At 36.3% G+C, this 23,702-nt stretch overlaps 1 protein-coding gene across 3 annotated transcripts in view; it reads left to right on the forward strand.

The window, feature by feature from the left end:
* Positions 1 to 23,702, forward strand: part of Lrrk (Leucine-rich repeat kinase) — a 331,346-nt gene that overhangs the window by 85,874 nt on the left and 221,770 nt on the right. For all 3 annotated transcript variants that reach the window (XM_085827294.1, XM_085827295.1, XM_085827296.1), the window contains 2 exons: positions 4,556 to 4,596; positions 22,567 to 22,732. In XM_085827294.1, coding sequence (XP_085683420.1) covers positions 4,556 to 4,596; positions 22,567 to 22,732 — 207 coding nt within the window. The remainder of the gene's footprint in view (positions 1 to 4,555; positions 4,597 to 22,566; positions 22,733 to 23,702) is intronic.

The raw sequence follows: 23,702 nt of genomic DNA on the forward strand, positions 1-23,702 counted from the left end.
CAACGCCTTTGTGCCAAACATTGTCTCAACAACATACATTTAAATCCTTTGCCTTTTCAACGAAAGTCTTTCAAGACTGTGCCCGCCAGCGGCCAACCGGTAAAGTCGCTGAACGCTGGTAGTTCAGTCCGAGGTTCGAATCCCGCGAACTGGCTGGCTGTATGGCGTTTTCGTGATTTTCCCCGTGTGTAACGTATGTACAAGCTAGTTTGCCTTAGAAAGTTTTCGACGAAAGTGTCTCTCCTCTTAGGCAGATAGCCCTCGAGGCTTTGCTATTATCATATAACAAAACTCTCAAGGTTTTACACGACCTCATCGGGCGCTTTAAAAGTGAGAGATACTCGTAATGTGTAGGGGTGCACTAACCACACAACGAGTCTTACATTAATGGCGTATTGAGTCTTACATTAATGGCGTATTGAGTCTTACATTAATGGCGTACTGAGTCTTACATTAATGGCGTACTGATGGATAGTTCCGTCATCGCGAAAACCTCTAGAGAATGCAAATGAAATTTGGTAAACAAAGTATAATGTTAATACTTAACCTTAAATCCCTTCCGTAATATAACTTGACAAAAGGTATTTAAGTGATGGTTAAGATTTTTACGTTTTTTCCTGCATCTTTTTCAGCCTGAACATTACAAAAACAATGCTAAACTCTGTTCACAAAATTATGATTCTGGCACTCAAGATCCCTACGAGACGATTCGGATCGAATGAAACTGCAACCATCGCACCCCCCTTTTTTAATAATAAACGTGTATTTTCAAGTCCATGCATGTTTTATGATTAGCACGTCCATATAGGAAGGGGGAAAATCCTTGGTATAACTATTTTTCACTCTTTCCTGCTTCAAAAAGTCTGATATGAAGGATTATATATGATTTTCTTGTACGCCTATTAAATTGTAGATACTTTTTTTGCTGCACTTTATGTAAGTTTATTTCCTCGAATTATTCTAACTTAAATAACTGATCCCTGAAGGCAAGTTGAAAATGACATAAAAAATTGAAAAGTTTGAAATTAAATCTCCCAGTTCATTTTTGTCGTACGGAAGTCAAAGTTTTAGTAATTTTATTTTTCGTAGCGAGTGTAAAACTTTCCCAAATATAAATATAGGAGCTAGGAAATCGCATTAAAAGTTAGATTTCGTTATTTGTGTAAAATTAATATTTAAAAATAAATTGACAGTGCCACAACATGAATATTTCCTTCATTTAAAACATACGTGTAATCGGAAGTATATGACAACCACCGACGATTGCGAATATAAAGGCTGTGTAAGGATTTTTAAGCCGGATATGGGGAGTGGATGTATACATATCAGTCTATAATTTCCAGTCAATGATGGTAATTACTTGGTTTATTGATTACATTTTCAATTTTAATTATACCTTTTTAATAGTTTCCATTTTAAATTTATTCTAGATTCATTTTTGATGTTTCCGTTTAAAAACATTTATCATGATTCATTTTTACTTCCTTGTACGAAGTAAAAAGAAAGTATTGTTATCGCGAAAAGTTTCAGGCAGCATATTTCAACGAAAATATCCCATTTTGACCTCTTTCAAATGCAATTGTTCGATGTATTTCCGTGATATATGTACGTAAGGACACAATAAAACACTCTTTTCCACCAAAAAAATTATAAAACTGCTTTAAAATGAATTCTGAAGAGAATTTTTCGTGGCGTCTGTACGAACGTATGTACGTACGTATCTCTCATAACTCAAAAACGAGTAGCCTCAGAACGTTGAAATTTTGTATAGAGGACTGCTATAACATGAAGACGTGCACCTCGTATTTTGGTTGCAATCGGCCGCACCAAACGTATATAAATATATATATCCACTCTGTTACCCGACTCAGTGATCTCAGTTTCTTTACTCTTATATGTTTGTAAATTGTACATTTTTTGCTTTAAAAATGATTGAAATATGTTGCTCTTATGTTCCGGTTAAGGTTTTTATGCCTTTAGTAAATCTGTATGCAATATTTTTAGAATTATCAAAAATTTTAAAATTGTTGTTTGAAACAGCAGGATAGCGGATTTGTTGCCAATCTAGAGAAACTTGGCTTCGCAATAACAAAGATAACGCCTTCATTTATTATTTAAATCATGCTTAATCCTTTCTGGAATTCTTTCGAGGAAATAAGCTTTTAAGATTTACTTCGTAATTTTTAATACAGATATTTTGAGATTTTATGTATTCTTGCTTTGTCGCGAAGTGAAAACTGAATTAATTGAATGAGAAGTACTCAATCGTCTGTGAAAAACATTTTTTTCTTGTTTTGTTTTGTTTGCTGAATTTCTTTTATACATCGTTCTAGCTTTGGCAACGAGTAGATAATTCTTTAAATGATATAAATTTTGTGCATTCTGAGTTATAATATGAACGAAATATAATACTGTTTAGTGAACCTAGCGCCAGAGTGTCGCTATGGTAAACAAAGTGAATTTTAAAGAATGCATTTATTCTATTGTGGTTTATGTGCTGTCGGCGAAGTAGATTTAATTCAATCCAATAAGTTCAAATGAAATTCAGAAAAAAATGCGTATAATTTAATTTTCCTTTTTACGTTTATCAAAGGAGATAATATAAATTCATTAGTAAATAACTGATATATGTATATATATTTTGTTTAAGTTTCATTAATTTTTTTAATTGGGGTATTGCTTGTTTGAAAAGATTTGGTTTTTAACATTTTAAAATTATGATTCTGGATCTCAAGTTTTAAAATTCTTTACTGCATATATAGGATTATTTGAAATTTATTAATTATGAATTTCAATTTTTGGTCTTTGTGAAGATTTAGTTGTAAATTTCTTACTTTATGTCTTTACTTGTAATTTTTCAGCAGCTTAATGCGCGAAAGTACTGATTATATATTTAAAAAAAAATGTTTTGTAAATATAGTGTTACGAAATGTACAGGCGCGTTAAGATGGCTTCGCCGCAAAGCAATTTCAGGGTTGCCATAAAAAGGAAAAAAAAATGCAGGGTTGCCACATTTGGCGAAAAATCGCCCATTTGGCGACAGTTGGCGACAAAATTGGCAATATGCCATGGACGGAAAGAGAACATTCTCGAACGAATTCTTACCGGTTTGGCCCAAAATGTTCTCGAACACAAGCCGAAAGCTATATAAACCCTGCAAGTCCGCAGTCCGAGTTAGTGTGTGTGCCTAGTCTAGCGAGCTGATAGTCAGTCATTGAGCGAGTGTCTGGAAGTCTAGCGCCGAGTTGGTCATCGAGTGCATTGCGAATTAGCGCATCGTCGAGTTTTGTCTTAGACTGTGCGGAGTCGAGAGCTATACTCTTGTGTATTGTCGAGTGCATCGCGTGGAGAGTCTCGAGAGTACGTGGAGTTCCGAGAACGACCAAGCAGAGTTGAGAGCTGTACTCGGGTGCTTTGCAGTGAAGCTGTCTCCACCGTTATTGCCTGACATTGGGAAGGCTGTGTCGCTGAACGTGTCAGCGTGTTTATAACAGTTCGACGACTGTAAACGAGATTTTGGAGTTGTTCTGATTAATACCGGCCAATAAAGTGTGTTTCGATACTTCATCAAGTGTCGCCGTTATTCACTCCATATCCACACAAACCCCGTACGAACGTGAAGGAAGAAAATAACGTAACAACTGGTGGCAGAAAAGAAAAACTTAGCAATATATATGCACTTCTAGTAGTGCCCATTTCAGTTAGAAAAAAAAAAAAAAAGATTCATTTTACAATTCGTTATAGAATAGAGAGCCATTTTTGTCCTTACGTTCCGATGTTTTATACACGCGCACACGAAGAAAAGAAAACGTCAAAATATATTAGATAACGCTCAGAATGGATATTTCTATTGAAATCTGACAACCATTTTTTTTCGAGTATAGTATAAGATATTTCTTCTACCTTCTTAGCCTGGCCTTCGAGTGTACTGGTCTGCATGCTGGGTTCGATTCCCGGCGAAAACTTTGCTCATTTTTCATGACTCCTTCTTCCAAAAAGCATTTAATGTCTCTACAGTAGTTTTTCCTTAATTTCCTACACGGAAGTTAAAGGTTTAATAATCGGTACAAGCGATTTTATTGGAATCTAGTTTTATTAAAATCGAATCTAAAAGCATGTTTAGGTTTCGAAAATTTTGAACGATAGAAAGTGCGGAGATTAGGATTTTGGGATCTCGAACTCCAAAGTTTCGTGGCATTGAAGATTTTGAACGCTCTATCCCTAATAACATATATTAGAAAATAAAGTTAAACGAAATAACATTAACCACATAATTTAGTTCCGGAACATTTACGTATACAAAGACTGGAAAAGTATGATTTAATTGAATGAAAAAAAATTACATTTCTAAAAAGTATTTACTGTTTCTTGTAAGAAAATTGTAACCTGTGTTTAATAAAACATCTATATGTTTTTACATATCTTATAAAATCAGTACTTATTTTTCTATGTTTTATGATTGTTATCTGTAGATTTTCTGCTGACTGCTTTTTTAGATTCTCAGTTGTTTAATGTTTTAGCATGTATGTAATTTTGATTTCATTTTTCCTTTCAGCGGATCCAAACATTGCTTGTGGCTTGAAGGAGCAATTCAAGGTATCAATTTTTTGTTATGTTTGAAAAGATATATGTAACATGTAATCATTAGATATGTTATTACTTTACTTGTCTAAAATGTATCAATCAATTATTAAATGATCAGAATTTTTTAAGTTAATATTTTTATGCGTAAGTACCCTGTAAGTAATGTGTTAAGAGGACTCATACACATTAAAACCCATAAGATCTTCGAATATGTGACTGTTGCAAGAATTGGGATAACTTATTTATTTTAGAAGCAATTGCTTCCAACTTTTTACAATTGACTACATAATATAGCTGCGTTCTGAAATAGTAATCAGAAAGTTTGTCTTGCCACAAATATTTTTATAATTTAATCCGCTTTGTGACAAATTTTTTGTCATATTTCCACTTTGCGCGCAGAGTCTGTTGCATATAATTCCATATTTAATATATAGCTTTTATATCATTTGGAAATGACTGTGAACCAAAAATTCTAAGAATTTCATGTTAAATTTTTATTTTATTTGGAGTTGAGATTATAAAACGTATTTTATTAAAAAAATCTGTAATGTTTTCGTGCATAAAATTTTTTAATATTAACATATTTCATCAGATTTTTCAGTTAGAAGATAGTGCCCGCATAAAGAATTCCATCCAATTTCGAATATGTACCATTAGCCATTTTTAAAATATCATGCGGGCAAGGTTGAAACATGACGAAACATTTTGTCACAAAGCGGATTAAATTACAAAAATATTTGTGGCAACACAAACTCTCTGGTTACTAATTCCCAAACCAGCTATATTATGTAGTTGGAAATAATTGCTTTCAAAATAAATAAAATATCCCAATTCTTGCAACAGTCACATGAAGATCATGAGGGATTTAAGGTGTATAAGCCTCCTTAAATGTTAAATCCAAAGCAGTGGGCGAAATAAAAAATGTTGAATAAAATATAATAAAAAAAAATCTGAAATGTTTCAGATTTTAAATTACGTCCAAAGGGCCGTTTTATAACATTTTGTGTGTTACCTTTCTTTATTAAATATCATGTTCCTCGCACTTACACCATAAGATCCAGTGCAACAGCAATATCGCAAAATAGTTTTAAAACGAGCATATCTTTAGAATTTCCGATACAGAGACTCACGCGCTGGAGATAAAAATGTTTTTTCTGCACAACGTTGCCATTGCTCGCTTTGAAATCCTTGAGTTTGTTAATCAAAAATTCGTCAAAGTTTTAAAAAATAGGAAATCGATCATAAAAGAAATTTCAAATTTCAAATTTGGTCTTCCACATGCTCATATTCGTTGGAGGATTACGTTATTCAAAATTCGATGACTCTATGTACCGTTGTTTTATCACAATACGAGAAATATACATACATTTATGCAGATTTTTCATTATTTAATTTCTTCAAATATAATGCAGGACTCTAACATTTTGTGGCAACAGTTTGAAAAGTGAACCGACATTTATGAGTCCGACGCAAAATGCCAAAACGAAACTAATAGTCCTTCGGGATTCAAATCCCTTTGGACTAATAATAATAAATGTGACAGTAAATTTAAGTATAATGTGACAGTAATTTTAAGTATTAAGAAGTATTTACGCTTAGCTTCCGGTGTTTCTGAAGATTAAATTGGAAACAGTGAAAGCCTATTCTGGGACGAATATTGTGACTTGTCTGACAATAACATCAGAACAAACCCACGAAATTCATCGGTAAGGAGTGCAAGCTTGCACATGAAGTTGGCTAGAGCTCTGGAGCACCTTGCAGTACCACTTTGCTTAGGTCTTCCCCCAATTTTGATGGAAAGCACCCCGGGGGAAGCGTAATGGCAAACCGCACATTGAGTTGATCAATGTTAACGAATTCCGCTTACTGCGCATGCTCAACGGTGTACCGTTGGCGTGGGAGGAAATACTGGAGACTAAGGGAGGGGCATAAGCAACCCTACAACAAACCTGTTAGTCATGTTGGTTTTACTGTTTTACAATTGGAATACTAAGAAAATTTGTTTGTGCTTATTGCATGTGCTTCCGTTTCATTTCATTTTGGTTTATTTTGTTCATAAACATTACATTTAATATCGGTTATTTGGAAATAGGTTTAATATCGGTTATTTTGAATGCCTAGCAGGCATCAGACCACATACTTTAGCTGTTTTATATGTATGGATTGATTATTCCAATAAAGCCCACTTATTTGACTTTAATTCAGTAATTTAAACTGGATTTATTCTTTAATTTGCTAAAGTAAATACGAATGGAACACATGGTAAATACTCAATTGCTTTTATTCCTCAGAAGTATAATTAATAAGCATTCAACTAATATATCTTGTAATGATTTTCCTGCTTTGTAAACCTTCTTAAACCAAAATTTGCGTAGTTTACAGAAGCAACTTACAACCTGACAAGTTTTAAAACCCCGAAATGTTTACATCCAGATAACACAATATCAGCCGTATACCGTATTTATCTTCTTTTAAAATTGAGCCACAGTTGTAATTGCGCCAACTTCTATCCTGGGCATGCGCAGTAAACGAAATTCGTTTAACATTGATCAATTCAATGTGCGGTTTGCCATTACGTCCGGGGTAACGGGTCCGAGGGCCTCCCGCTCCACTTCCCCTACCTCCAACCTCGCGAGGGTACTTTCGGCTGGCCATATATTTAGAGTGCTCCCATGCCGCAAAGATACGTGCCTTCTTCGGCATTCGCGCAAGTAGGCTTCCCTAACCACTATACCATTCTTCTGGGATGTTTCTCAACCCACCCATCAAAACCTTTTTGATTGCTGAAGTATCGTTCCCTTTATGTTCATGTCATTTATCCATGTGGTTTTCCCCATGTGTAACGTGTATACGAGCCAGTTTCCCTTAGAAAGTCCTCCACGAAGGCATCCCTCCTCTTAGGCAGATAGCCCTCGAGGCTTTGCCATAATCACACACACCACACCATTTATCCATGTCGTTCCTTTTACAGCAGCATTTTTCTTACGAGAAGCTTTTGAATGACTGTTAGAATGTGAAACCTTTCAATTCCCCCCCCTCTCCCCTCGAGGCGGGGTAAGCTATGACCTTGACATTTTTCTCCCTGCTGCTCAGTTTGAGGATCCGATTCATAGCATTCACTTTTATCTTCGGTAATAATGTGAGATCATTTTCGGACTATTCGAAAAATTTGACGCCAGTTATTTTTCTGGTTTCTTTCTATTACTATGATAGTATATGAGGTACGATTTTTTGAATTAAACCCTAGTTTCCTCTACGTCATCTCGTAAAATCTGGTGACAAACATCCCTATTGAAATTTAATATATCTAATATCATGCAAATAATAACATTTATGTGTTCCAGAAGTTTCTCATACATTCCAAATTTTCGCGAAACGTCATCCATTGAAACTGTACAGTTCGGAAACCTCTTGCCATAAATGTATAGTTTGTTGACAATGTCCGATCATCGTAGGTTTGTTACATCGTATGCCATGATTAATCCCTAGCTTAGTATAGAAATTGATGTTTAGTATTTGGTCGATCACTCTCGGAGCTCAAGGACACTCAAGAAACTCTTCACGATAGACTGACGATACACTGCCATTCCGCGTATACGCAGAGTTTATATAGCTTTTTGGCCTGCCTTCGAGACCATTCTGGAGCAAACCGGCTCCAAAACACGTTTTACAGTCGTCGAAGATCTACTATAAACACGCTGGAACAATCAGCGATGCAGCCTTCACACTGTCAGGCAAAACGGTGGAGACAAGCTTCCTGCAAAGCACCCGACTCTGCTTTCTGGAGTACAGCTCCCGACTCCGTTTGCTCGTTCTCGGAACTCCACGTACTCTCGAGGCTCTCCACGCTACAACTTGCGATGCACTCGACGAGACACAGAGCACTGTTCCTGACTCTTCGGTTCAGTCGTTCCCAGAGCTCAACACGCTCTCTCGACGATACACTAACCGCGAGGCACTAAGAGATTCCTTCGGTGCACTCGACGACCCACTCGGCACTCGCTGGCCGGCTGTCAACTCGATAGTCTCCACACGGACTAACTAGATGAGACACTTGCCCTCTCGACGAGGCACTCTAACTTGCCCTCTTGATGAAGCACACTCTCAATACTAACTGACTATCAGCTCTCCAGACGAGGTGCACACTAACTGATGACTCGCCCTCTCACGAGGCACACACACTAATTGACTGCTGACTAGCAGAGTTTATATAGTTTTCGGCTTGTGTTCGAGAAATTCTGGGCTAAACCGGTAAGAATTCGTTCTAGAATGTTCTCGCTTCGTCTACGGCATAACGCCAATTTTGTCACCAAATGGGCGATTTCGCGCCAAATATGGCAACTTTGCCATTTTTTGTCAACCCTAAACCCGTTTTGCGGGGAAGTTATCTTACGATAGCTGGGCATTTTTCGCTACAGTATTTATTAACAGAGCACAGGAACAGTTGCAAAGAAAGTATACATCAAAACAAAACGGAAAACCCAACTTTTAGAATTAATGTTCGAGTCATGGAGACCTAATACTGGAGAGTCTATCTTCATCTCAGCTGGAGGTTGACTGTAGTTGTTCTCGTTGACACTAGGTGGTTTTCGATGAAATATTTCGGTTACGTCCGAATAGTTCTATTACCCCCCCGTCCCCAGAGATATATATTGTTGCTGTTGTTGTCTTGTCCATGTAATTCGTGGAAGAATGCTTGCCAGAGCCTCAAAAAGGTTGGACCTTTTACTCTAAATTTTAAGGGAAAGCACCTCTGGGGTTGGCCCAAAGGTTTCCCACCCCTCTCCTATACCATCAGACCACACGAGAGGACTTTCGGCTCGACATATATTTAGAGTGCTCCTATGCCGCAAAGACAGTATATACATACAAACATCCATGCCGATCCCGGTATTTGAACCCGTACATTTCCGACACCGCAGTAGGCTTCTCTAACCCCTCTACCGTCTGGGCGGCAGGAGGCATAATGTAGAGTCATTAGGATTTCTGAAGTAAAAAACACGAAAAATGAGCAATGCCCTTGCCGAGACTCGAACCTGAACCTCTCGAATACGCGCCGAGTGTGCTGCCTTTACACCTCGAAGGCATGCAGAAAGGAGGGAGAATGTCTCATAATATCAGGTGACTATAAATAACACTCAATTCGCATTTCTTGTAGCGCACTTTGAGAATTTAAGTACTCGGTACTGGAACTTTTCTGATAGACGTAATATTTAATTTGACGACGCTAACAGCAACTGATTTTTCACGATAAAATTAGTACGTCGTATTTCGGTATTTCACGTCAGGTTACCTTTAAAGATATTTTTCTATTTCATGTCAATTACCCACAAAATTTCTGACGGACATTCCTACTGAAATTTAATTTATTTAATACCATGCGAATGGAGTTTGATGTATATGCTTGGTCAGTATTCGTTCTGTAAACTTTTCTGTGCCTGTTTCAGTGTATGTATGATTCAGATTATAAGTCTGTCGTTTCGCAGTGTAGCTGAGACATTTCAAAGCAAGATCAGTAGACAGACAAGGATACGCTCTTCCCAACGCTGATGTCACTTACTCTCAGAAAAAGTGGGAGTGACAAGTTTATTTGATAATGGCAAAGTACGTGTGGCTATCTGCATAGTTGGGAGAGATAAAGGAAGTGGGGAAGAAGTTGCTTTTGAGAAGACTGGAGACAGTGACGTCATACGAGATCAAACCTTGGTTCAAAGTATTCGCTTATGTATGCGCATGCGTGCGATGGGTTCTAATGTTGGCTGTCGTGATTCTGGCATTTTCATTTAGAAACAGAATCCAGATATTTGGCGCGTAACTGACGCTGTCGAACTATTTTCGCATGCTTTTTAAAATATTTGTTGTTAGTTCTGTAATCTCAGATCATTCAAAAAAGCAGAGATCACCTACACCAGAGGTTCTCAACCTTTTGACCATCTAAACAAAAATTGAAAAACTGTAATACCAGCACTATATTTTACAATGATTATATTTCAGTTTCTCAATAGAAATATTAAAAAAATATATTTTGCCATTTGCGCAACATAATGGCTATTTGTACTTGTATTAAATATGCACACATAAAAAAAAATCTGATGACCACCACATGACTTCCTTGTACGGAATATTAAATTATACGCATTTTTCATGCATTTCATTTAAACTTATTGGATTGAATTAAATCTACTTCGCCGACAGCGCATAAACCACAATAGAATAAATGCATTCTTTAAAATTTACTCTATTTGTTTACCATAGCGACACTCTGGCGCTAGGTTAACTTAACATTATTATATTTCGTTCATATTATAACTCAGAACGCACAAAATTTATATCATTTAAAGAATTATCTAATCGTTGCCACATGTTCTATTCAAATACTATTATAAAGCTAGACCGATGTATAAAAGAAATTAAGCAAACAAAACAAAAAAGAAACAGTTTTGCACAGACGATTGAGTATTTCTCATTCAATTCATTCAGTTCTCACTTCGCGACAAGGCAAAAATAAAAACTCAAAATATCTGTATTAAAAATTTTTGAGTTATGCGAGATTCGTACGTACGTACATACGTTCGTACAGACGTCACGAAAAATTGTCTTCAAAATTCATTTTAGAGCAGTTTTATGATTTTTTGGAGGAAAAGAGTATTTTATTCTTTCCTTACGTACAGATATCACGCAAAAACATCGTTAAATTGCATTCGATAGCGGTCAAAATGGATATTTTCCTTGAAATATGCTGCCTGAAACTTTTCGCGATTACAATACTTCCTTTTTACTTCGTACAAGGAAGTAAAAACATTAGACTAAAAATTGGCGATCATTTTAATTATCAAAATTTAAATTATAATATTTAATTCTAAAATTGATTATGAAATCTGAGCCTGTTCAAGAGAGATCAGTTTCTTAATGTCTGGGCATACTTCACTTAGCTTTAACCGTAAATTAGGATTCACTTTAAATGTTTTTTTTTTTTTTTTTTTTTATAAAACATGGAGGAAAATCCGTATTCACACAAATAGGTTGCGCAGAAAGGGAATGAAAATTTAATAGCTTTATTTGAAATGCCTTTAAGTTCTTTTTTTCCGTTCAGTCAAAAGTTAACGTGTTATTTTTGAAATCTTCAGTTAGAATTCCATCAGAAAAAATTTCTATCAATTGCCCTTTTTCTTCACGAGATTTGTGAATTTAATCGTTAGAAATACTTTTGCACTTACTTTGTTTCTGTCGTACCATCTATTTTACTCTTGCGTACTACGAGTTGAGAATCGCTGACCTATACTACTAAAAGACTGTTTTTGCGCTTTACTAAAACATTTTTAATTACATTAGAAATTAAAATTGTCGAGACATATCACTGAGACTGAGACTTTTGGACTTTATATGTTTTTTCTTATATTTCCCCCCCGTGGCCAGTCCCATTTTTTGATCATACGGTCGGCTAGGAGGATCGGGGCTATGCCATAATAATAATAATAATAATAATAATAATAATAATAATAATAATAAAAATAAATAAATAAATAAATAAATAAATAATAAAAAAATAAAATAATAATAATATTAATAATAATAATATTAATAATAATAATAATAATAATAATAATAATAATAATAATAATAATAATAATAATAATAATAATAATAATAATAATAATAATAATAGATTTCGAACCGAGAAACATAAACAAATTAAGGTTTAATCCTAGTATCCGGTGCACACGGGATTTGGCTACTTTTGGCGACTTTATGATGAGCAGTAAAAACGCGACATATACGATGAGTAGTAATCAGGTCATTCAAAGGATATATATGGTTATACATAGTATATACTGTATATATAGTGTATATACTATGTTATATACACATATAGTGTATAGTATATATATAGACGTTCTTTGGATCATTTTTGGTGTTGGCGATAATTTTCAAAATCGCGCCAAGGCAGCACCGTATACTAGGATTTTACCAAAATTAACCATCCCATTCTCCGAAATCATGCCCGCCGATGGCTACGTGTTAAGACTTCTAAGCATTTGCCGTTCGATTCGGGTTCGAATCGTGGCGAATAGGTTTGGAGCATATGCGTGTTCGTGTATCCCGCAATGTGTCACTTAAATACGAGCCATTTCCCTTAGAAAGTCCTCCACGGAGGCATCTTCCCTTAGGCAGAGAAGCTGTAATGTACTTCCTTCGATTAACACGTTGAGCGCCAAGCGTATTTCTTAGGCAATCGCGTTCAGGCCACGCGCGCCGCTTAAAAGCGCTGGTATTGTAGGGCCAGCGATTCATGAATGCATACTTTGATTTATAATTTAAACGCAAGTACTGAGCACTTACGTGAATGATGAACTCTCAAGATAAGCCACGCCCAGTGCTAGTGTATTTTGAACTTTTCTGCATTACTGTGAACTGTTAGTGGAAATTTCTAGTGGAATACACTTCCCAGGATAATTACCAGTTCGAGAAAAATTAACTTTAACAATACTGAACGATAGATATTTTTAAAACTATGCTTTTATGTATTTTTCTGCCCCAGCCAATGGTAGGTACTCCTGGTCATCACATGACAGGGCTGCACATTTGGACTTTGCTTGTTTCAGCTTATGTTGTATATACTGTAAATAATGCTAATTTATACTAATACAAGACCCGTTAAGCGGACTTTTTACTATTGGATCATGTTTTTTATTTTTAGAATTCATTTATTGCATTTTCTTGAATATACTTGTGTCTGAAGTTACACCACCCCACGATGACATTTTCTTTTACAGTGGCGAAGTGCTACCTCTCTTTTTAAAATCTAAAATCTTCACATCTAGTGACTTTGACACGCTTTACGACTCTTTTACTTCCAGATCCCCATAAAGGATGACAAGTGGCAAAAAGCCTGCAGTTCCACGCAGGCTAGGCCCAGTATAAAAGCGGTAAATAGAATGGAATGGCCAGCGATTCTTATCGCAGTAGAAGATAGTTTACGTTCGGAACGTGATTCCTATAGGCATTCATTCAACACGTTACGCGCTGAGTCTGTTTTGTAAATAGTTACATTAAGACATTACTAAGCAGAAAATTAGCATTACTGAAGTCGGAAAAGAATTAGCGCTATCCCTTACAAGTTGCGAAAAAGAAGACATTTCATCGAACAGAAATGCAAGAATATCTAAAAAACGACAACATAAACTCCAAAGAAAACCTGTAAAAGCCTCTGGAGTACGGAAATATTGTAAATTATGTTATGATAAAAATGCAACTGAAGCTGGTAGAGTAATGGCTAGAAAAAAAGACTAAGACAGTTGCCACATTTTGTAGTAGCTGTAATGGAGAACCGTTTTTATGCTTACCGTGTTTCAATGAAATCCATTATTCCTGTAATGAATCAAAATTAAGTAAATTTTAAATAATTTTTCTGTAGTTCCATAAAACAGTGTAAATTGTATAGTTATATATCATGTTACACGCTGTCAGCCAGCGGCGGTCGACGCGGACTAAACGGAAAGTTTAGTGTCAGCCACAGATGGCTGATGCGATCTAAACGGAAAGTTTAGCGTCAGCCACAGATGGCTGACACGGCCTAAACGGAAAGTCTAGTGTCAGCCACAGATGGCTGATGCGATTTAAACGGAAAGTTTAGTGTCAGCCACAGATGGCTGACACGGCCTAAACGGAAAGTCTAGTGTCAGCCACAGATGGCTAATGCGATCTAAACGGAAAATTTAGCGTCAGCCACAGATGGCTGACACGGCCTAAACGGAAAGTCTAGTATCAGCCACAGATGGCTGATGCGATCTAAACGGAAAGTTTAGCGTCAGCCACAGATGGCTGACACGGCCTAAACGGAAAGTCTAGTGTCAGCCACAGATGGCTAATGCGATCTAAACGGAAAATTTAGCGTCAGCCACAGATGGCTGACACGGCCTAAACGGAAAGTCTAGTATCAGCCACAGATGGCTAATGCGATCTAAACGGAAAGTTTAGCGTCAGCCACAGATGGCTGACACGGCCTAAACGGAAAGTCTGGTGTCAGCCACAGATGGCTGACGCGGCCTAAACGGAAAGTCTTGTGTTAGCCACAGATGGCTGACGCGGTCTAAACGGAAAGTCTAGTGTCAGCCACAGATGGCTGATGCGATTTAAACGGAAAGTTTAGTGTCAGCCACATATGGCTGACACGGCCTAAACGGAAAGTCTAGTGTCAGCCACAGATGGCTAATGCGATCTAAACGGAAAATTTAGCGTCAGCCACAGATGGCTGACACGGCCTAAACGGAAAGTCTAGTATCAGCCACAGATGGCTGATGCGATCTAAACGGAAAGTTTAGCGTCAGCCACAGATGGCTGACACGGCCTAAACGGAAAGTCTGGTGTCAGCCACAGATGGCTGACGCGGCCTAAACGGAAAGTCTTGTGTCAGCCACAGATGGCTGACGCGGTCTAAACGGAAAGTCTAGTGTCAGCCACAGATGGCTGACATGGCGCTCAACGTGTTAATAAACCAATCAACTCGGACCGGAACCACAGACTTAACGATTTACTAGCTTTATGTTTTAACCATTACACGACAAAACAAATCGAGGGAGTGTTTTTAATTCCTTGCAAAATTATTTGAAGGTAAATGTCTCAACTAAAACTACAAAACAAAAAACTAAAAATAATTCACTGCCGTTAATTTTCCATCCAATTGTTTTTCTTGAAAGTAATCATACTTTATTTTTCATCTTAATGTTACAGCCCTAGTAACAAAAGTAACTGGGATTCTCAATTTTATCTTTTCCCTCCATTCCGTCTCTGAAGTTTCAGTTCACTTTTGTTTCACATTTTCTGCTGAGAAAAGCAAGTTTTTCCTACGATTCAGCATTTTGTCTTTCCCTTTAATTTTTCTCCTGTATCTCTAACTGCTTTATTTCACTTCATTACATGTGAAACTGGGCACTTTCTGGGCCAAAGCCAGTAAATCAATAAAAGTAGATATGTGAAGTTCCTCTAGAAAAGTTTCAAATCTTATTTTTATCAATCAGATAAATAAAAAATCTGACACGGAAGTCAATATAGCAAGACTGGACCTTAATGCGATCATTCAATTTTTTTCTAGTGTAGCGGCTTGCCTGTTCAATAAATGAGAGAAGTGCCTTTTTTGACATTGTACTCCATACTTGATCTAATCTTGACATTCAAATGTCAGAGAGTGACAGAGATCGGTTACGTAAGTTAGCATTAGTTTATAAACAGAGATCTCGCTTAAAACATTATCATTCGCCAGAAAGGGAAACTATGCTCCAGTGCCTGGTTCTTACAGACATACATATAAAATAAATAAATAAATAAATAAATCTGAAAGGTTTCAGATTTTAAATTACGACCAAACGCGTGTTTTTTTAACATTTTGTGTGTTACCTTTATTTATTAAATATCATGTTCTTCGCACTTAAACCATAAGATTCATCTCAAGAGCAATATATTGCAACATAATTTTAAAATGAGCATATCTTTAGAATTTCCGATACTCAGTCTCGCGCGCTGGAGTTAAAAATGTTTTTTTTATTTCGAACAGTGTTGCCATTGCTTGCTTTGAAATCGTTTGGTTTGTTAAAAAGAATTCGTTGAAGTGTTACAGAATATGAAATCGATAATAAAACAAATTTCAAATTCAAATTAGGGCTTCCACATGCCCATATTCGATGGAAGATTAATGCAGATTCTTCATTATTTATTTTCTTTAAATATAATACAAGAGGATAATGTTTGGTGGCAACGATTTGAAAAGCGAAACAACTCGTATCGTGAATCGACGCAAAATGCGTGAACAAAATTAATAGTCCTTTTGGGTAAATTACCCCTTTGGACTAATTTTTTTTTCTCATTTAATTCTATATTTTAAAGTGTAAAACTGAAAAAAAAAAAAAAAAAAAAAAAAAAAAAAAAAATAAAAAATTTAAATATTATAGAAAGATTTTCTGCTATCTGATAGAGGAGGCCCTACCTTTATGCCCCGTTTGCTCTTGTATAAATCAATTCCTGGTAGCCAATGCTTTGTGAATTACTGCGTAATTGACAATAGAAGCTGAAAAGAGCCATAGAAGGTTAATACAACGGATTTCGCGAGTCAAATGACTTGTACGAAGTAAAGGAAGTGTTATAATCGCAAGAAATTTCGGGTATCATATTTCAACGGAAATACTCATTTTGATCGTTCTCAAATCCACTTTTTTTCCGTCACGTCTGTACGTACGGATAGGGGGGGGGGGAGAACGACTCTTTTTACTTCTGTTTACGAAGTAAAGGAGCTGTGGTAGTCGCGGAAATTTTCAGGTATCTTATTTCAACGAAAATATCCATTTTGTTCGCTCTCGAATACATTTGAACAATGTTTTTGCGTGACATCTGTACGTATGAAGAAAATAAAGGACCTTCTTTTTCCCAAAATGCATTGCAAAAGGGATTTAGAATTGATTCAGAAGAGTTTTTTTTTTTTTTAGCTGTAGAACGTTGAAATTTTGTGTATGGGACGACTATCTAGTTGTGAATCTCCCCTTTTCGTTACAATCGGCCGCAGCAAACCTATATCTATAACTCAACGATTTCAAAGCGAGCAATGGCAATGCTGTACGAGGAGGGGGAAATATCTCCAGTGCGCGAGACCGTGTATCGGAAATTCTAAAGATGTTCATTTTAAAATTATTTTGCGATATTGCTGTTGAACTGAATTTGATGATTTAAGTGGGAAGAAAATGGTAATTTAATAAATAAAGGTAGCACACAAAACGTTAATAAAAAAAAAAAAAAAAAAAAAAAAAAAAAAAAAAACCTCCTTTGGGTGTAATGTAAAATCTGAAAGCCAAACCAAAAAAATATATTTTTTATTTTATTTTACCTTTTTTTTAGTCCAAAGGGATTTGAATCCCGAAGGACTATTAGTTTCGTTTTGGCATTTTGCGTCGGACTCATAAATGTCGGTTCACTTTTCAAACTGTTGCCACAAAATGTTAGAGTCCTGCATTATATTTGAAGAAATTAAATAATGAAAAATCTGCATAAATGTATGTATGTTTCTCGTATTGTGATAAAACAACGGTACATAGAGTCATCGAATTTTGAATAACGTAATCCTCCAACGAATATGAGCATGTGGAAGACCAAATTTGAAATTTGAAATTTGTTTTATGATCGATTTCCTATTTTTTAAAACTTTGACGAATTTTTGATTGACAAACTCAAGGATTTCAAAGCGAGCAATGGCAACGTTGTGCAGAAAAAACATTTTTATCTCCAGCGCGTGAGTCTCTGTATCGGAAATTCTTAAGATATGCTCGTTTTAAAACTATTTTGCGATATTGCTGTTGCACTGGATCTTATGGTTTAAGTGCGAGGAACATGATATTTAATAAAGAAAGGTAACACACAAAATGTTAAAAAAGGCCCCTTTGGACGTAATTTAAAATCTGAAACATTTCAGATATTGTTTTTATTTTTTTATGAATTTGCTTTATATAATGGGAAGGAATATTTATTTCTGTGTAGCATATATATACTTTGGCATTGGTTTTTGTCAGTGTGGCATTTTATCTGAGTGGTCTTTTTATCTGTGTGCGCTTTTATCGGTGTGGGTATTTGTCGCGTGGACAATTATCACAGTTTTTGTTTTGTTTGCTTTTGTCGTATGCATTTTGGACCAGTGGTCTTTTGTCTGGTCACATCTGTCCACATCAGATTTTGTGAAATGAGTTATGCAGTTTAAAATAAAGGAAATCAAAGCGGGATTTTGAATTGTAAACACTCCACTTCGTATACGTTGTCCGAGTCTAAAATTACTCATTTATAGTTTAGCTGAGTAAGCGTGCGAGTGAAAGCATTACTTTCATTTTCTTTCTGCTTGCTTTTCGGGATAGACCAGACGCCATCTTGGTCTACTTAATCAGCAGACAGTTTAATCGGTCAATGTAGAGATCGGGAAACTAAATCGAACCACACCCATGCTGGGATAAAATGTATGCATTATTCAAGGTGCCGACGTGCTATTTATTATGCGTCATGCTCTTTTCAACATTATTCGTACATTAACCTTTGTTGTAGTTTATTAAATGTATCAGTCATATATGAACTCTGGTTAGTATTTTTAACGAAGGAGGAAAAAGATGGTTTTGATTCGTTCGGGTCAACATACTTAAAACATTAAAGAATTTCACTTTTAAAAATATTTAGATTATTTAAATTTGCATAAACGTCTCCTTGATCGTTACTGTGGTTAGCGCTACAAATAGCTGTGTCTTTAGGCCTAGGTTCGAATCCTAGAGTAAGGATGGACATTTGTGTGTCTGTGCGGCATAGAAGCACTTAAAATACTAGTGAGTTAGAAGTTTCTTGGGTTTCACTTGATGTAGTTAGTCCAAAATCAGTAACAGACATGAAGCAAAGTCGTGAGAAGGTTAAAACAACCTTTTTCTTTAAACGGAATTTTGAACATAAGCGCACAGTTGTGCATAATAAGCCGCAGTTTGTCCTGATGCAACTAAAATAGAACAGTCAAATTTAAATCAAACGTTGAATAGTAGTCAGACTAGAGAACTAAATATAACTAGGAGCTGGTTCATTACTCTGCTGGACTGTCAACATTAAATTGTCGGCAGCGATAGAACGCAAAGCCGAATAATTACAACTAACAGAGCTGGCAGGAAACCAACACGCTTTAGCTGTAACGTGTTTATTTTGCAGTAGCAAGTATAAAATTTGCCGAAGTATAGGAACCGGAAAACCGCATTAAAAGTTAGATTTCGTTATCTGCCCCCTATTTTTTTTTTTTTTTAAATTTGACATTGCCGAAACATGAATATTTTCCTCATTTAAAACACTTCCGTAATGGAAAGTGTATAACTACTATCAACGATTACGAAAATAAAGGCCGGTAAAGGCATGGTATATATACTTTTGGTATTGCCGATAGCAGCAAAAATGGGTGGTTCATAACTAGATGTTGTAGCAGTCCCGTCTACAAATTTTCAACTTTCTACGTCTAATCGGTTGTAAGTTATGCGAGATTCATATATATTGTTGCGTTTTTCTTCTGACACTAGTTGTTACGTTATTTTCTTCCTTCGCGTTCGTACGGGGTTGATTGATGTGGATTGTGAGGATCTGGAGAGGATTTGGAGGATTTGGAGTGAGGGTTTGGAGTGAATAATGACAATACTACTTGATGAAGTATCGAATTAGTTTTTACTGAGTCTCATCTTAAGCTTGTTGTCTTGTGCATGAATTTCACAGAAGAACGGTTGCCAGAGCCTCAAGTAGGTTAGACTTCTATTTTCACGTCAATTTTGAGAGAAAGCACCCGGAGGGTGCTCCGAGGGTTACGCACCCCTTTTCTCTACCACCAATCCGCACGAGAAAACTTTCGGAGAGTGCCCCTAGGCCGCAAAGGCAGTATACATTTACAAACATCCATGCCTTCTCCGGGATTCGAACCCGATCCTTTTGTTACCGCAGTAGGCTTCCCTTTCTTCTTATGACTAGTGTTTGGATTAAGGACAAGCAATTTTCAGTTAACGTTAACTTCGCTTTATGAATTAAGCAAAATTCAAGCCAGGCTTATGCAAACAATATAAGGAGAAATATGATGAAGTTTTGTGTAACATTACTGTTATTTCGGAATCCTTGTAATACAATCCAGGCGTATGCGGACAATGTAAGGCGAGGTATAAAGTTTTGTATAACATTACTGTATATTTCGAAATCCTTCTAATACAATCCAGGCGTATGCGAACAATTTAAGGAGAGATATGAAGTTTTGTGTAACATCACTGTATATTTCGAAATCCTTGTAATACAATGCAGGCGTATGCGGACAATGTAAGGCGAGATATAAAGTTTTGTGTAACATGACTGCATGTTCCGAAATCCTTCTAATACAATTCAGGCATATGCGAACAATTTAAGGAGAGATATGAAGTGCTGTGTAACATCACTGTATATTTCGAAATTCTTGTAATACAATTACAATGCAGGCGTATGCGAACAGTGTAAGGCGAGATATAAAGTTCTGTGTAACATGACTGCATGTTTCGAAATCCTTCTAATACAATCCAGGCGTATGCGAGCAATTTAAGGAGATATATGAAGTTTTGTGTAACATGACTGTATATTTCGAAATCCTTGTAATACAATTCAGGCGTATGCGAACAATATAAGGAGAGATATGAAGTTTTGTGTAACATGACTGTATATTTCGAAATCCTTGTAATACAATCCAGGCGTATGAGGACAATATAAGGAGAAATATGAAGTTTTGTGTTACGTGACTGTATATTTCGAGATCCTTGTAATACAATCCAGGCGTATGCGGACAATATAAGGAGAGATATGAAGTTTTGTGTAACATGACTGTATATTTCGATATCCTTGTAACTTTTACATTCAAGATCTGGTGAGAAGGAGAAAAAATAGTTTCTTCACGAAAACTTTTCTCAACTTCTTACTTACTGGCAGAATATCCATTATGAAATTATTAGAAGGCTTGGAACTTTCAAGTGTTTTTATAATAGATGGTGGATGTCAATTTATACGAAGGATGGTTTTTATAATGTATAGTATGAACGTGTGCTGTGAATCTTTCATTCGTTTTCAGTTCAGACTTTTTATGAAAAAAAAAATTTAAATGTAACAGATGTAATTTAGAATCTGAGTTTAATTATTTTTTATTATTAATCTCCTTTTTATTACTTATTAATCCCAATGACTTTGTCAAGAAGTTCTCTTTGATGGTAGATCATGCAGTGTAAATGTTTCAGAAATACTGTTTTACCACGGGATGCTTTTCAGACAGGAAATCTCTATGCACAAATTGTAAGGTATTTCGGTGTAACGGTAGCATGCTCGGCGCGTATTCGAGAGGTCCAGTTTCGAGTCCTGGTGAGGGCATTTGGTAATATTTCATGTACTCCTGCTTCAAAATAACCTAAAGACTTTACAAAATAAGTTCATTCGATGAAGATAATAACTTGTTAATGAGTCTATTGTTCCATGCGTAACGGATTGAATGCGCACAGAACCGATGATAGCTTTATAAAATTTAATTTTACCAAATGGAACCACTTTACAGTTCTGAAACTTTCCGCAGAAATACTCCCACAGCTCTCTACATTTCAAACTACTGAGAAGGCTAAACACAGTGCAGTGCAAAGCGCATCTAAAATGGCGACGCTTCTACGGAGATCTCTCAATATTCCGAACTCACGCTTAAGTAAACAACTGAGAAACTGATGCTGTCCTGATAAGGTTTTTCCCCGGCCGCCGGAAAATCTCTTAATACCTTCCACTTCTGGAAACCACTAGAAGGTATATGAAGTCCGGATACGGTTACAGTTATGTATGGGGATGGACTACGGTTATTCAGTTCCAATACCAATGAGGTACATTTACATTCGGATGATTTCATAGATCACGTGACTTATGTATAGCTAATGTAACCAAGCCAGGTCATTTTTCCTTTGCTTCTTCTGCGGAATATCTCATTGTACAGGGATCGGACCAAAATGTCGCGAAATGGTCGCCAAAACCAAAAGAAGACGACAAAAATTTTGGCGACAAAAATGAGTCGCCAAAACCATCGCCGGCTTCGCCAGTGTCTCGGCAATTTAGCGACATAGACATTTACCTCAATGTCGAATAGCCCCTGTAATTTTATTTTTTCGGCTGAGCTTCGTCTCTAATAACAGCCCCTGTAATTTTATTTTTCCGGCTGAGCTTCGTCTCTTTCAAGCATTTCATGATACATTGTGCCAAAAATATTTCAATTTCACACAGAATTTTACTAAAATTGTTACATATGTACAAAATTCGTCACAATATTTAAAAGACAGGTACTTCAGGCATACAAAAGGTAAGCCTCTGTGTTCCAATGAAAACTTTTATTTTTTCTTGTCTATATTAATCATCTTTCGAAATTGTATCTAATATTCCGTTATTAATGTTTAACATCTTTTCCCACAGACAGCTCTGCACATTGCGGCCGAGAGTGGGCAACTAGAAACTTGCCGTTTGCTGCTAGAGCACGACGCAGATTTGTTGGCGAAGGACAGTTCTGGCTTGACTGCTATGGATTTGGCCGAGAAAGCAGAACATCCCCATGTTATGGAACTCTTGAAAAAGGCAGCAAGTAAGTGACTTTTTTTACTGCCGCATGCTGGCTCATTTACAGTTTACAATTATTTTAGGCTTTTGCAATTATTTTAGGCTTTTTAGGAAACATGAATTTTTCAAAATGTTGTGGTGGCGTAAATTTATTCTGTGAAATCACTAGGAAACTTAAAAGTCTAATAAGCATATGACTCGGACGCTCCTCTTAGTGGACGTTAAAGTTTGCTAGTGATTTCACAGAATAAATTTACGCCACCACAACGTTTTGAAAAATTCATGTTTCCTTAAAGTCTTCTGTCGCAATGGCATACGAAAATCAAACCAAAATGTGGGTTACTTAGCGAGATATATAAGGATGATCTGGAAAATAGGTGCAATGGATTGGCAATGGTTCTCTGCGTTGTAGGAACGTCCAGAGGCTTTACTGCGCTGTTACCTGAGACTCATAACGAAGAAAAACCAAGAATCGTGCGGAAAATAACAGGCAAAAGTTATTTCTTGACACTTAATTCTTCTTTACGGATTCTATATCACACATCATGTTGGGTGCGATATGCACTCTACAATTGCGTGTATCCTGATATATCTTGAAACAATGACTAAATAGTGAATAGTGAGAAGCGGACGTTGCCAGCAGCAAGCGAAGCGGGCAGAAAAGGGATGCGCAATAGTAGCAGTAGTATTTATAATAAAACATTTCTTTAATCTGATTCAAAACATGCCACATTGCAGCAAAGGCTACACATAAGAGCCGAATTCTTTAAGTTCCGTATGGCGATTGGACAGATCGTACTCAATGCAGATTACATAATGCGGTTAGTTTTTTTTTAAGTGATGCAGTTTAGATTACGGGAAAGGGACGTAGCCAAATTAAAGTTACGAAGCTATCTAAACACCATTCTAAAAAAAAGGGACAAGAAGGGTTTGTATACGTAAAGCAGATTTGTTTGTTTTTTGTAGGGTATTGTGTAGTTTGAAAAGATGTTTGA

The sequence above is a fragment of the Stegodyphus dumicola genome, chromosome 11, assembly GCF_044657685.1.
Source record: "Stegodyphus dumicola isolate Sdum_Otavi_A_Nest chromosome 11, ASM4465768v1".
NCBI lineage: Eukaryota > Metazoa > Arthropoda > Arachnida > Araneae > Eresidae > Stegodyphus > Stegodyphus dumicola.